Below are 14083 nucleotides of genomic sequence, written 5' to 3'. Positions count from 1 at the left end.
TGATTTTCCGATTTATTTTTATTTCTTCCTATTTTTGACCAACATAACATTCAGTACGGCCAATACTTTTCCCCTAGGATAAATTATAAATTCTTATGTACTTGTGTAATTTACGAAGCCTAGTTTTCAAGCATATTTATTTGAATTTTTAATTCGTGAGTGTTTCGTTTGTCACCTTCGCGTGTTTCCCGCTCAACACAGCAGCGTGTCCGCTGTATGCAGCTGGGGATTTGGGACGAAAGAATGAGTTTGTTACTGTGTTGTTCGCGCGCTCTTGACATCGTTTCTGTGTGTGGTTTCGTTGGAGTCGTAGGCGACGTATTTTTTCTTGCGTTTCTATACATTTCCCCTCTGTCAAAGTCATATGTTAATAATGTATGGGACATATTGAATTGTTTTGGATGTGGTAGTTTCGCGTATTTAGGTGCATAATTTTAATGTGTTGAATGTTTTTAAGGGGGTTGTGTCCTTGTGTCGGTGACAGTTTCTGGAAATTTCTCTTCTCGATATGACCAAACAATATAACAAACGTTATCTCCAAGTGTTCAGAGATACCTATACATTTCCGTTAATTTTACCGTCTGGTAAAGGAATCTGCCGTATATTCTCGGATAATTAACGCCCTTGCATAATTTACGCATCCCAATATTTTTGGGTCCAGAGTGGAGAAAAGGAAGTATTTTACGCATCCATCACACAGCTCCGGATGTGTTTCGAAATAAAGATGTCAACTACTTAAGTAGCAGCCTTCCTATTGCGAAAACGGGGATTCCAAATACAGGTCAACGTGCTGTTATTAGCCAACAAGAAATCCCACTGCACTAGTTCAGTGAGAGAATCAGCCCAGAAGTGACTAGTGGCGCTCTATTCCAGTCTGATACAAACATATTTTACGAGTGTTTGGGGTACTGGACTTTCTGTGATCTCAAAATTGTTTGTTAGTTCACAGTATTCGAGAAATACTGCATCATACAAACTCGCGGTGATCAGTAACGCCGAACAGGGCAGCGGGCAGCAAGTATTCAGTGTCCAAATACAACGTGCGCTTCCGCGCTAACAGAGAAGTGCACTTCAAGCGACCAACAAATCTCGCAAAGCATTTCGTGGACAAAAAAGCGGCAAGTTTCCACAAGTAGTGGAGGATCTGCTCAAATATATGATTTTCTAATGCAATGTTGGATAAGCCGTTTCTCACGAAATGCTGTATTTTAAAGAATGAGAAATAGCCGCTGCACATAGAATCATTGCCTCGGATTTGAAGGTTAGCCGAGGCTTGATTAATTATATGATGAGAATTGGACTATTTTGCCGAAGAACAACATTGTGCCAAAAAATGACGAATGATCTCAACCATTTTTATAGCTTTGTGATTGAGAAGCGTAAAGTGAAGGAATATTTGATCTTCCTTATAGGAACTGCAGGTCAGACGCCAGTCAGTTTCCATATGCCTTGCACAAAGTCGAACAATCGATAAGAGAGGAACATCGAGTGTTATCGTACGCTCTACCGAAGCAAAAAGCAACTATGTACTGCAATGCTTGCTGTAACAGCTTGCACCTTACACAGTTCTAAAACGAAAAACCATGCCTAAAGCAAAATTTCCGCGAGTGATCCATGTTTGTATTCAAGAAAAAGGGTGGAGGGACACGTCACTCGTACAAGATTGGATACGAACGGTTTGGGGTAATCTAGCAGGGTCCCTCCTTCAATGCCCGGCCCTTCTCATGTTGGACAGTTTTCTTTTTTGCTGGTATGTCATTATTATGACATTACATGAATTGCACTTTTATTAGTTCATGTTCATTTCACTTCGGATCGTATTGTCAGCTCTTAACGGGAAGAATATTTTCCAGTGTCGGTACTTCAAACCCACGTGTCCAACTTGTACTGACGTTCCGGTAATTTATTTGACTGTGCAGAAAAAAATCTCTCGCCGCAATTTTAGGCCAAATGACGATAACCGCAAATGATTTGTGCCAATTGTGCTTATATTTTATTTGATGTATCTTTTGAATGTAAATGAGTTGTAAATAATTTATAAATATCTGAATTCCTTGAATAATGTACGCATCCGAAGTTTTCGCCTGTGTTTTTTAGTAAATATAGAGATGGATGATCCGCCTAGTCAATACAATGTGTTAAAAGAAGTGAATGTGCATATTATCGAAACGTACTAGATATAATGTAAATGTGAAAGGTAAATATAAAAAAAATTAACACATTGTATTGACTGGGCGGATCATCCATCTCTATATTTACTGAGATTAAATCAATACGGACCCAATACTGGCCATTATGGTCAAAATTATTAATACCTGTATTTTTCGTCAAAAAAGTGCATTAATTATGCGAGAGATGCAGTATTATACATTTTGTTGCGTGTGCCGGTGTGACATAAATATTATTTGTATGTGTCATACATGAGAATGATTAGGCACATTTTCTTATAACTATTTTTATGTTTTCTTAGTTTTAAGATTTTAAACTTAATGGTCAGTTCGTATTGCAACTGTAGATACGTATGCCTTTTATCCTGACCTATTTTCACCTGGACCGTGGTGGAATATATGTGATGAAATCCAAGAATTAAAAAGATCTTCCCATTTTTCGTTTCTAAAAGTTGGCAGATATGGTATGGGGAATTATAATTTTCAAAATTATTCACACAAGAAATTTAGTTCTTTAAAAAGAACCTATAACCAAGGTTTGAATATATTTGTTGCATCAAAAAGAAATGTAAAATGTGTAAAATACTTTCAACAGTGAATACTCCGTGAACAATTATAATTATGATTTAAATTTTTCTGTGACTATGCCAAAAAGTCTTGCATTCATGTCTATATTCCTGCCACACCCTGATGCTCAGTAAACTAATGCGGGAAGAATTGGAATAACTTTAGTCATCCGAGGATGCAGTATCATGTACATTGTTACATCACTCTCGGATCCACTGTACTCAGTCAAATTCTTCATCACTACTGCTTCAAAACAGGAGCAAAATAATGAATGAAATATGAATATAAGTGTAAAGTATTCATTGTCTCAAAGAACAGTTCCTGCTTTTTCTTGTTAGCTTGTGCAGTGCCATGTAATGGTGGCTGGTGCCCTCACACATGTGACGGGAATTTGTCTGAGATTTAAGAAGTAAAAGTGAAGTTATGTGCCATCTTATGGCTTCTTAAGTAACTAGATAAGCAAACACTTATATTCAGGGTTTTAAATTTCTTTGCTGCGTACTGTTAGTTGTCTGAATGAATATTTTTTTGGGTATTAATTTTTCTTCAAAATTATAAATCCAAGTTGTCTAAGGTTATTAAGTTATGAGGCTTAACTCTGAAACACCCATTTTGACATATTTTCACTTGTAGGTACTCACAAAGAATGGTAGAAATACTGATTCACAGAATAAATTCTAAATCCTCATAATTCATCTTGGACCTGCCGGGCTAATAGCTCAGACAGTACAGCGATGTCCTTCCAAGCTCAAGCTGGTGGGTTCCATCGTGGCTCAATCTGCTGATGTTAGAAGGTGCTGAGATATTCCAGCCTCGTGTTATTTGATTTACTGGCTCGTAAAAGAACTTGTGCAGGACAAACTTCCGGCACCTCAGCGTCCCTGAAAATGGTGGTGGTGCTGGTGGTTACTGGGCTGTAAAACCATTTACATGAATTATTCTTCTTGGACTTTCTTTGATTGTTTGTTCTGTTCAGCTCAGCTCACGAGATGTATTCTTTGGTTACTACCTGCTGCTTGTCTCTTGGTTAAAATGATTGTCATCCACTCTTCAGTTGGCCAAACCAACTGTAGGAAAAGTGACCTCCATTCTTGTAAGAGATTTAAGTTGAAGCACAAATCTATTTAGTCTTTATTTTCCCCTTTCTTGTATGACTTGAACTGGTGATTCATTTTTAAGGGCCTTATTTTTTGGTGAAATAAAACTGTTGATTTCGGTGTTAAAACTAACACTATTTCGGTAGGTATTTCGAGAAATAAATTGTCATACTGATCGATGTTTCTTGTGAAATATTCCTTATGGTATGGGGTAAATTAACTCATTTTGTGATTAGGGGTTTTAGAGTGAACACTTGTCATGTATTAAATTGTTATTAAACCTTAGAACAACCAAATATACAAAATCTTGTAGAAATAAATACCGATAGGCCTATATAAATCACTGGAACCTCAAAATGAAGTTAGTCGGAAGTTAGGAATTTATAAGTAGCCTACACGTTTTTGTCGGTCCGGTGGTGTAGGGGTAGCATGCCTGCCTCTCGCCAGGAGGCCCCAGGTTCGATTACCGGCCAGGTCAGGGATTTTTTTCTCGACCTGAGGGTTGGTTCGAGGTCCACTCAGCCTACCTGATTAGAACTGAGGAGCTATTGACGGTGAGATATCGGCCCCGTCTCGAAAGCCCAGAATAATGGCCGAGAGGATGCGTCGTGCTGACCACACAACCCCTCGTAATCTGCAGGCCTTCAGGCTGAGCAGCGGTCACAGGGCAGGCCAAGGCCCTTTCAGGGCGTTAAGTGCCGTGGGGTTTGGTTTGGTTCTACATGTTTTAACATTTTGAATGACTTGTCTCCAAAGTAAAAAACTACGCATCGTTTCAATTCAACATTATCAGGATTCAGAGTTGTGCGACATTCAGAAAGTATGTTTTTGCAAAAACATTTGTGACCACATTAGACGTCGGAAACCAGAATACTTGCGAACACTTGGTGCAAATCCTCCTAAAACTTCACTAATAATGCCTTCTTTCTTCTCTTCTATCAGACGTGCTTTCACTGCATTTTGCAAAGCCATATATCCCTGGAAGATATTCATGGATATGCTAGTGCTGCCCGGCCGGGGATGGGTAACTCAGATGGTTAAGGCGTTGGCTTTCTGAGCCCAAGTTGGTAGGTAAAAATCTGGCTCAGTCCGGGGCTTAAATACGTCAGCCCCGTGTTACTAGTTTTATTGGCGCATGAAAACCTCCTGTGGGACAACATTCCGAAATCTCGGCATCTCCGAAAACCGTAAAAGTAGTTAGTGGGACGTAAAAACAATAACATTATTACACTGACTGACAGAGCAAATGCAACACCAAGAAGGAGTGGTTCGAAAGGGATGAAAGTTGGGGAAAAAACAGAGACGGCACGGACGAATAATTGATGTTTATTTCAAACCGATATGCAGGTTACACAATGCGCACGGCATCGACTCAGTAGGACGTAGGACCACCGCGAGCGGCGATGCACGCAGAAACACGTCGAGGTACAGAGTCAATAAGAGTGCGGATGGTGTCCTGAGGGATGGTTCTCCATTCTCTGTCAACCATTTGCCACAGTTGGTCGTCCGTACGAGGCTGGGGCAGAGTTTGCAAACGGCGTCCAATGAGATCCCACACGTGTTCGATTGGTGAGAGATCCGGTGAGTATGCTGGCCACGGAAGCATCTGTACACCTCGTAGAGCCTGTTGGGAGATGCGAGCAGTGTGTGGGCAGGCATTATCCTGCTGAAACAGAGCATTGGGCAGCCCCTGAAGGTACGGGAGTGCCACCAGCCGCAGCACATGCTGCACGTAGCGGTGGGCATTTTACGTGCCTTGAATACGCACTAGAGGTGACGTGGAATCATACGCAATAGCGCCCCAAACCATGATGCCGCGTTGTCTAGCGGTAGGGCGCTCCACAGCTACTGCCGGATTTGACCTTTCTCCACGCCGACGCCACACTCGTCTGCGGTGACTATCACTGACAGAACAGAAGCGTGACTCATCGGAGAACACGACGTTCCGCCATTCCCTCATCCAAGTCGCTCTAGCCCGGCACCATGCCAGGCGTGCACGTCTATGCTGTGGAGTCAATGGTAGTCTTCTGAGCGGACGCCGGGAGTGCAGGCCTCCTTCAACCAATAGACGGGAAATTGTTCTGGTCGATATTGGAACAGCCAGGGTGTCTTGCACATGCTGAAGAATGGCGGTTGACGTGGCGTGCGGGGCTGCGCCTGGACCCCTCGCACGTGCCACATGTCCCTGCGCCAACCATCTTCGCCACAGGCGCTGCACCGTGGACACATCCCTATGGGTATCGGCTGTGATTTGACGAAGCGAGCAACCTGCCCTTCTCAGCCCGATCACCATACCCCTCGTAAAGTCGTCTGTCTGCTGGAAATGCCTCCGTTGACGGCGGCCTGGCATTCTTAGCTATACACGTGTCCTGTGGCACACGACAACACGTTCTACAATGACTGTCGGCTGAGAAATCACGGTACGAAGTGGGCCATTCGCCAGCGCCGTGTCCCATTTATCGTTCGCTACGTGCGCAGCACAGCGGCGCATTTCACATCATGAGCATACCTCAGTGACGTCAGTCTACCCTGCAATTGGCATAAACTTCTGACCACTCCTTCTTGGTGTTGCATTTGCTCTGTCAGTCAGTGTACAACTCAACCAGGCGATTTATTTATTTATTTATTTATTTATTTATTTATTTATTTATTTATTTATTTATTTATTTATTTATTTATTTATTTGCTCTTTGCTTTACGTTGCACCGACACAGATAGGTCTTACGGCGACGATGCGATAGGAAAGGCCTAGGAATTGGAAGGAAGCGGCCATGGCCTTAAAACCCTGGCATTTGCCTGGTGTGAAAATGGGAAACCACGGAAAACCATCTTCAGGGCTGCCGATAGTGGGGCTCGAACCCACTATCTCCCGATTACTGGATACTACCTCCACTTAAGCGACTGCAGGTATCGAGCTCGGTGCGATTTATTTAGAATAGGCCTACTAATATCGTCATATTTTATAATAAAGTCGGTATTATTTATCTTCCCTTTTATATTCATCCATGTCCTCATGCCAGGATTATCCAATTTTTCTATAGAAATGCTGGCTTGCGTGCATGCTTTTGTTGTGTCTATTACAAATTGCTCTCTATCACTTTTCAACTCCTTTGCGATGTGTAAAGTATCACCGATTGTTATTTGCTGCTTAAAATTATGTTCATTTGCTTCATTCTTCTTCTTTTCGTCGTTTCTGATTCTCTACAGTATTTATCGCACGCATCTCTTCGTTTTCACGTAATGTGAACATTACAGTACTTACATATTAGAATCTTTCTTGCAGCATCAAGTACCTAGAACGCCTCACTGTTGTATTTCTCGGTCCTCGGAAAAACTGTTGTGACTTTAGTTTTCAGCATTTTTGTACTTAAATGCTGGACATTTGCTGATAAAGGTTCATAAATGGCGAACTTTCAATGCGAAAGAGTATAATGCGCACTGCTGTATCTACAACCGATCTTGCTACGACCACAACGCCATTTGCTGTAATCGATAACAGATATTGATTTTTAATGATTGCCTTAGAGATCGCGGAACTGAATACACGTACTTCCGGTACACAGGGCTCATTGCTTTGTGTGCACTTGTGTAGAGAATATACAGCGCTATCAATCAACTGAGAAAGAAACTACTATAGTCAAATTCTCAAGAGCATTTAAACGTTTATTGGAGATCTTTTCTGATACGATTTCGCATTTTTCTTACCAAGTGGGGTCTATTTCTTGATTATTTGCGCGATTCGCGTAATAAACAGATTTCGCGATATTTCGAGAGTTCATTTCGCTAAAATACGTTACGGTACGGTACCTACAAGGTCATATAAAGGCTAGAAAGAAGATATGAAAAATTTCGTGCTTATCGCTATTACCAAAAAATACGGCCCCTATTCATTTTGAATCTTGTCTACTTCATCATCAAAATATCGGTCATCATCCAATATCGTGGTGATGAGTTGATAACCATCTCAATATAAGCTGTTTGGGTCCCCTCTGTTAACTGCCTTGTATGACAGGGGGTACCGTTGAGCATACCTTTCCACATTCTAAAAGAAATTGTCTAAGGAGTTTAGAAATAACCTGGAAAGACTAGGTCTAGCCAGCCTTTGTGGATTGTAATAATGGTTCTTAGAAATAGAGGGGAATGAATAGCATTTTGAATAAATCAGGTATAATAATAATAATAATAATAATAATAATAATAATAATAATAATAATAATGGCGTGTGGCCTCCAGAGAGGCCTGGTGCAGGTCGTTCGATTTGACGCTGTATAGGCGACTTGCACGTCTGTGAAGGTGGGGCCATATCCAATGCTGAAATCATCGCAAAGACCCAGTCCTTGAACCATTAGGAATTAACTAATGAAAGTTAAAATTTTTGGTCCAACTGAGAATGGAACCCAGTGCCCCTGGAACCAAGCGCTAGCATGCTACCATTTAGCCATGGAACAGGACAATAAGTCAGGTGTACTCATTGTAGATAATTTTTCATACTCATCTGTAAACGTCAGCAGTGATCTCTCTACATAGAAGGTGAAAGCAGCACTTTGAACAAAGCCGTTCTCATTACCCGTTTGCATTATAGCAAAACTTCAAGGTTTACAGTCCTGAACTTAAGCTTTTAGTGGCTGCCTTTCAAACACTTCTAATGGTGTTGCCTTTCCATTCTTTACTGACTCCAACTCCTACAGTTAACCATGACTTACGTGTGTAAATAATTGGCTTTTGCAAATCCCTAAACTACACCTGTCACTGGTAAGTATAGCACCAATGCATTCATCTTGCTCTATACATACAGATTTATTTCCCCTTCGGAGATATTGAAATCCAGTATCATGAAGGAATCCGTACAGAGTGGAACAAGAAAAATCTAGCTATGATGCATCACTGTTAACCAGCAAAAATTTACATTTTAAATACAGAGAATATTGGCAAAGTACAGGGTGTGGACAATATACTGTAACCCACTTTCTACAGTAATATCATAAGTTATTTTTTTCTTTCATAGGCATTCTTAAAACAACCTGTTCTTTTTGTTCCTCTTTAATCTTATAGAAGGTTCTTTTGAAACATCCTGTTGCTCTGGAAGCTTCCTTTAATGCATTTATTACTCACATTCATAGTTTTAAGGAAATGTTCAAAAACTGTTCCCTTTCCTTCCCTCGCATCCTTCCCATACTAAATGTTTTGCATAGTTTACTGTCCATTTAATAAACATTTAAGTTTAAATATAAAAATGAAAGGACAGTGAAGTGACATGGGTAATATTGGTAGTGTACATTCATGATATGCCACTGTTGAGGGGCTGTACGTAAATATTATCCTTAAATTTTCCATACACATAACATGTGAAACCACAGGGTAAAGCAGTGTGTTGGCTGTAAGAACATTGCTTATTAAGGGTTTTTTTAATCCTTGATCGTAGTTATCTTTTCTCCTGCATACATTGCTGATAACCTACCGACATAAACATAAACAAATCGGTATCACAGATACAACCTCAAGAGTTCTAAATGAACTTTCAGGGCCCTTCAAAATCAAGCTGGAGTTTGACAAGGTAATTCTCTTTCATTTGGTATTAAACAAAATCATGAGGGAATGGGAAATTAGATTACATGAAGAAAACATTCAAGGAATCCATTTGGGGCAAGAGAAAGGAAAATTTGAGGTGAAATATCTTGCCTTTTTTGCTGATGTAGTAGTTAGTTTGGAAAACAAGTTACAGTACAAGCACAGTCTAATATATACAGTCGTGAAGCTCTAATAAGAGGAGGGTTCATCTATTTGACAGCTGGAGCGACACTAGCACCTCTAGCAGCAAGGTAGAGGCAACTTGATAGCAGACAACAGGGAACGTATTACCACTACAGTCTAAAATGGTCATAACGTCTGAACCATTCATGCAAATAATGTCCTGACAAGGTTATTGTAATCCTTATGAAATAGTGGAGGAGGTCAAACAATTTATTTCGATGAGGAGTTCCAGGAAAATATCAAAATATTTATTTACTTTTAAGGAGTTAATTTTTTTTACCACGGACTATAACGTAAAATCATTTCTAGAGGGCAACCGGTTGGAAATACGTATATACCATCACAGACTATGTTTGTAGAGGTTTCTATGCTCTACAATTCGTACGCTTACACTTGGGGTCTATTGTTGACGGTTCAGGTAGCGTAAGCCAAGAAAGCAAGTGACCGACCATCAGGGATACTGTATTATTTCATGAGCTTTGAAATATATTCAGCAATATAAATTATTAGCACATAATAATGTTAATGTTATTGGTTTTACGTCCCACTAAGGTATTTGAGCGCCTTCACCACTGGACTGAGACAGGATCAAACCTGCCAAGTTGGGCTAAGAAGGCCAGCGCTCTACCATCTCAGTTGCTGCTCAATAATTATAGTGGTTCACTATGTGAACAGTGTTCGTGTTGTCAGTATCTAAAGTAGAACCACTGTACTGATTAAAATGCAGTCAACATATTATGGATAAGTGTATGGTGCTATAAATTGTCGGCATGTGAAAGAACTCCTGTGGGACAAAATTATGGCACCTCGAGTCTAAGAAAACCGTAAATGTTGTTAATGAGACGTAACACAAATAACATTATTATTTTGCATATTATAAAGACAATCACAACAACAACCACCATAGCCAGTTAGTTTGCTACTGTGATGGCATAACAATATTTCCTCGTCAGCAATGCTTGGCTGTTGATACACTTTGTAATAAACTCTTGAATATCTCCTTTATTACAGCTCGTACGGTAAAAAGGTGTCAGATATAAATGACAGAATGAAAATTATATTTTCTATAATTACTTTTATTGGACTGAGTAGCAGCTCAGATGGTAGAGCGCTGGCGTTCTTAGCCCAACTTGGTAGGTTCGATCCTGTCTCAGTCCAGTGGTGAAGGTGCTCAGATACGTAGTTAGTGGGACGTAAAACCAATAACATTACCATTATTATGTGCTAATAACTTATATTTCTGAATATATTTCAAAGCTCATGAAATAATACAGTATCCCTGATCTGATACACAGTAAATACGAAGAGACAAAAAATGTCGGTCGGTCGGTCACTTGCTTTCTTGACTTAAGTGGCGTGAACCGTCGACGATAGACCCCAGGTGTAAGCGAACGAATTGTAGAGCATAGAAACCTCTACAAAAAAGTCAGCGATGGTATATACCTATTTTGAACCGGTTGCCCTCTAGAAGCGATTTTATGTTATAGTCCGCTGTAAAAAAATATAATTCCTTAAGATTAAATAAATATTTCGGTATTATCCTCAAACTCCTCATCGAAATAAATTGTTCGACCCCCTCCAATATTTTACAAGGATTATAATAACCTTGTCAGGACATTATTTGCTTGAATGGTTCAGAAGTTTTGACCATTTTAGATGGTAATGGTAGTACGTGAACGTACAGCGTTTCCTCTACCTCGCCGCTTGGAGCGCTGTAGTCACCTCGGATGAAGAATATCACCAGAGCTTCGCGACTGTATGTATTAGACTGTGGTACAAGCACAGATAATGGTGGAAACTCTACATGACTTAGCCATTAAAACAGGTCTTAAAATTTCATGTTAAAAAAAAAAATAAAAAAAAAAAAAAATGTTGAGCATAGATACAATAGAGAAAAGTACCTAACAACACAACATGGACATATTCAAAGAATTGATGAATTTAAATATCTGGGAGAAGGGATCCAGTTAAATGGACTCGATAACACATCCTGCAGAAGAAGATTGAAGAAGATGGACATGGTTTATAAACTCGCTCAACACTGTTACAACAAAAGATCAATATTGTTTCAAGCAAAAATCAGGCACTAAACAACTCTAATTAAATCAGAGGTATTTTATGGATCAGAATGTTTAACATTGAACAGAACAGGTGAACAAGAGGAACTGGAAAAAAAAAAAAAAAGATAACGAAACACTTAGGAAAACTTTGTGACCCCAAAAGAATAAAGATATTCGGATGGAGAAGATAAAAAAATGAACATCTCCACCACAATATGGAGAAAATTACAGACTACAATTTTATGCTCACCTTCACAGAATGAACAATGGTAGGCTAACTAAGAAGTTTTTTTGATTACATCTCCAAATAAATCACCACCATTGGCTGGAAGAGATACAATGGGATCTATGAAGATTGAAGATCACAGATGTCATCATAAATAACAGGGTGGCCTTCTGGTGACAAATCACTTCTGTGGACTTTTCACTTTTGCAAATTCGACGTCAACTTTGGAGTGTGTTATCAGAGGAACAGAGACAGATGATCAGCATACATATGAAGTTCTGGGAAGAAAAGGAGAAAAACTGTACCATTGTCTTAGGTTCTAAGTTGTCTAAAATTGGCCAAATTTGCCAATTTTTTCATTTAAAAAAATATATGAGAACAGTTCAAAAAAGTTACGCGCATTTTTTTCTTTTCTTCGTCACACTTTTGAATTGTCTTTGAGGCTTAAAAACGGTCTCATCTGATGTGGCTACTGGTGTTGTATAGCCATATTTCAATACCATTTAATATGTAAGAATAGCTGCGAGTAGTCGCAAAAAAGAAAAGGGTAACTCTAATAGTACATGTATTGGAAAGTTAAACTGGATGCCCATTGAACTGCATCTGCAGTCTTAAGGTAGAGATGCTCTATAGTAATTCTGCCTTTGGAGTACAATTCTTGCTCATGAAGGAATATCTTCCCATAATCGAGGGTTTTGGTCTCACATTTGTTTGTGCAATATTTATTTGTTAATTAGAAGTCTTAAGAATGCCACCACAATCCCCAAAACTTTTATTAAGAATGTGTATCTTTAATGCTCCTTTGTCTCGCTCACCTACATACTGCCTGAAACCATTTTATGGTACCTGTTTACTACTTAAAGAAACCATTTCTTCTCATACGTCATTTCTTTTTTGTATGTACATAGCTATGACACACATGGACAAACTGCGTGTGTTTGGAAAGCAAATTCGTGTGATGCCGTCGAAGCATCAGCAAGTGCAGCTCCCTAAGGAGGGGCAACCAGATGCTGGATTAACCAAGGACTTCACCAACTCTCCACTACACCGCTTTAAAAAACCTGGCTCAAAGAACTACCAGAACATCTACCCACCGTCCGCCACTCTCCACCTCTCCAACATTCCGTAAGTAAACAGAACATAAGTGATACCTTATCAGTATAGTGTAGAGAATGGTTTTGTTGCTAATCCTTCTCCTTAATTCTGTCTTGCAGACCGTCCGTCTCTGAAGAAGAAATCAAAGAAGCATTTACCAAGAATGGGTTCCATGTCAAGGCATTCAAGTTCTTTCCGTAAGTGTTGTGTTGCAGAATTGTTGATTTTAAATATTGAAAACTATAATATGTGATCCGTCTCAAAATTAAATTTCACATTCGGCAGCTAGACTTCCGTAAGATGTATCAAGTGTCCACTTCCACTTTATTTTACACAGGGAGGCTTCCTTTTCTTCTCTACCTCTTTCACACAACCATCGACCAACTAACATGGCATTTTTCATGTCAAGCGTCAAATTGTTTACTGTTTGAAAATTCTGTATAATTACAGAGCAACTTACTGCCAGCAGATGTTGCTCTTCTCTTTGGTTTCTGCACACATTGATCTTCCAGTTAATATTTCAAACAAAGTGCCTGTTTTTAGCAGAGAATGTTGGCTTAAGCCTTCCTCAGGTTTTCTTCTTTTTGCTTTCTTTTTTGGTCTTGTATTTTTGAGGATAAAATATATGCTGACATTGTTTCTAAATACAATTTTTAGATCAAGATCAAGATCTTCCCACTTTTTTATTCAGTGAAATAATGTTGAATAAAACATTTTATCATTGTGCAACCTGACCTATTACACAGGCTTACCAGCTGTGACATTGACGGACAAACTGCGTATGTTTGTAAAGTATTAATCTGTGATACAGTACACTCCTCCTAGATGACCTAATTATTGCTTCTTTCATTGTACTAGTTTGGGTAAAAAGTTCTTTCCTGAATGTTCTGTTTATTTGTCATTGCTGCCATTTGTGCGGTTCAATAAGTAGGATAACAGACCTGGCATTGCATAAATTCACACAACTCTTGCATATGTAATACATACTGTGGACACGGTACATATTATTTTTACTCATAGCCTCTGCATTTCTGAAGTGTTTGTTTAAATGGTACACTTAAAGCATCTATCTCAGTATAGAATGAAACCAGGTCAAGTGCCTGGTGTGAGGATGTGATA

At 39.4% G+C, this 14083-nt stretch overlaps 1 protein-coding gene across 14 annotated transcripts in view; it reads left to right on the top strand.

Moving 5' to 3' along the window:
- heph (polypyrimidine tract-binding protein 1 heph) overlaps positions 1–14083 on the top strand; it is a 1355684-nt gene that overhangs the window by 1293535 nt on the left and 48066 nt on the right. For all 14 annotated transcript variants that reach the window (XM_067137384.2, XM_067137387.2, XM_067137377.2 and 11 more), the window contains 2 exons: positions 12778–12994; positions 13084–13161. In XM_067137384.2, the coding sequence (XP_066993485.1) occupies positions 12778–12994; positions 13084–13161 (295 nt within the window). The remainder of the gene's footprint in view (positions 1–12777; positions 12995–13083; positions 13162–14083) is intronic.

The sequence above is a fragment of the Anabrus simplex genome, chromosome 1, assembly GCF_040414725.1.
Source record: "Anabrus simplex isolate iqAnaSimp1 chromosome 1, ASM4041472v1, whole genome shotgun sequence".
Lineage (NCBI taxonomy): Eukaryota > Metazoa > Arthropoda > Insecta > Orthoptera > Tettigoniidae > Anabrus > Anabrus simplex.
This window is presented reverse-complemented; position numbering and strand designations above follow the sequence as displayed.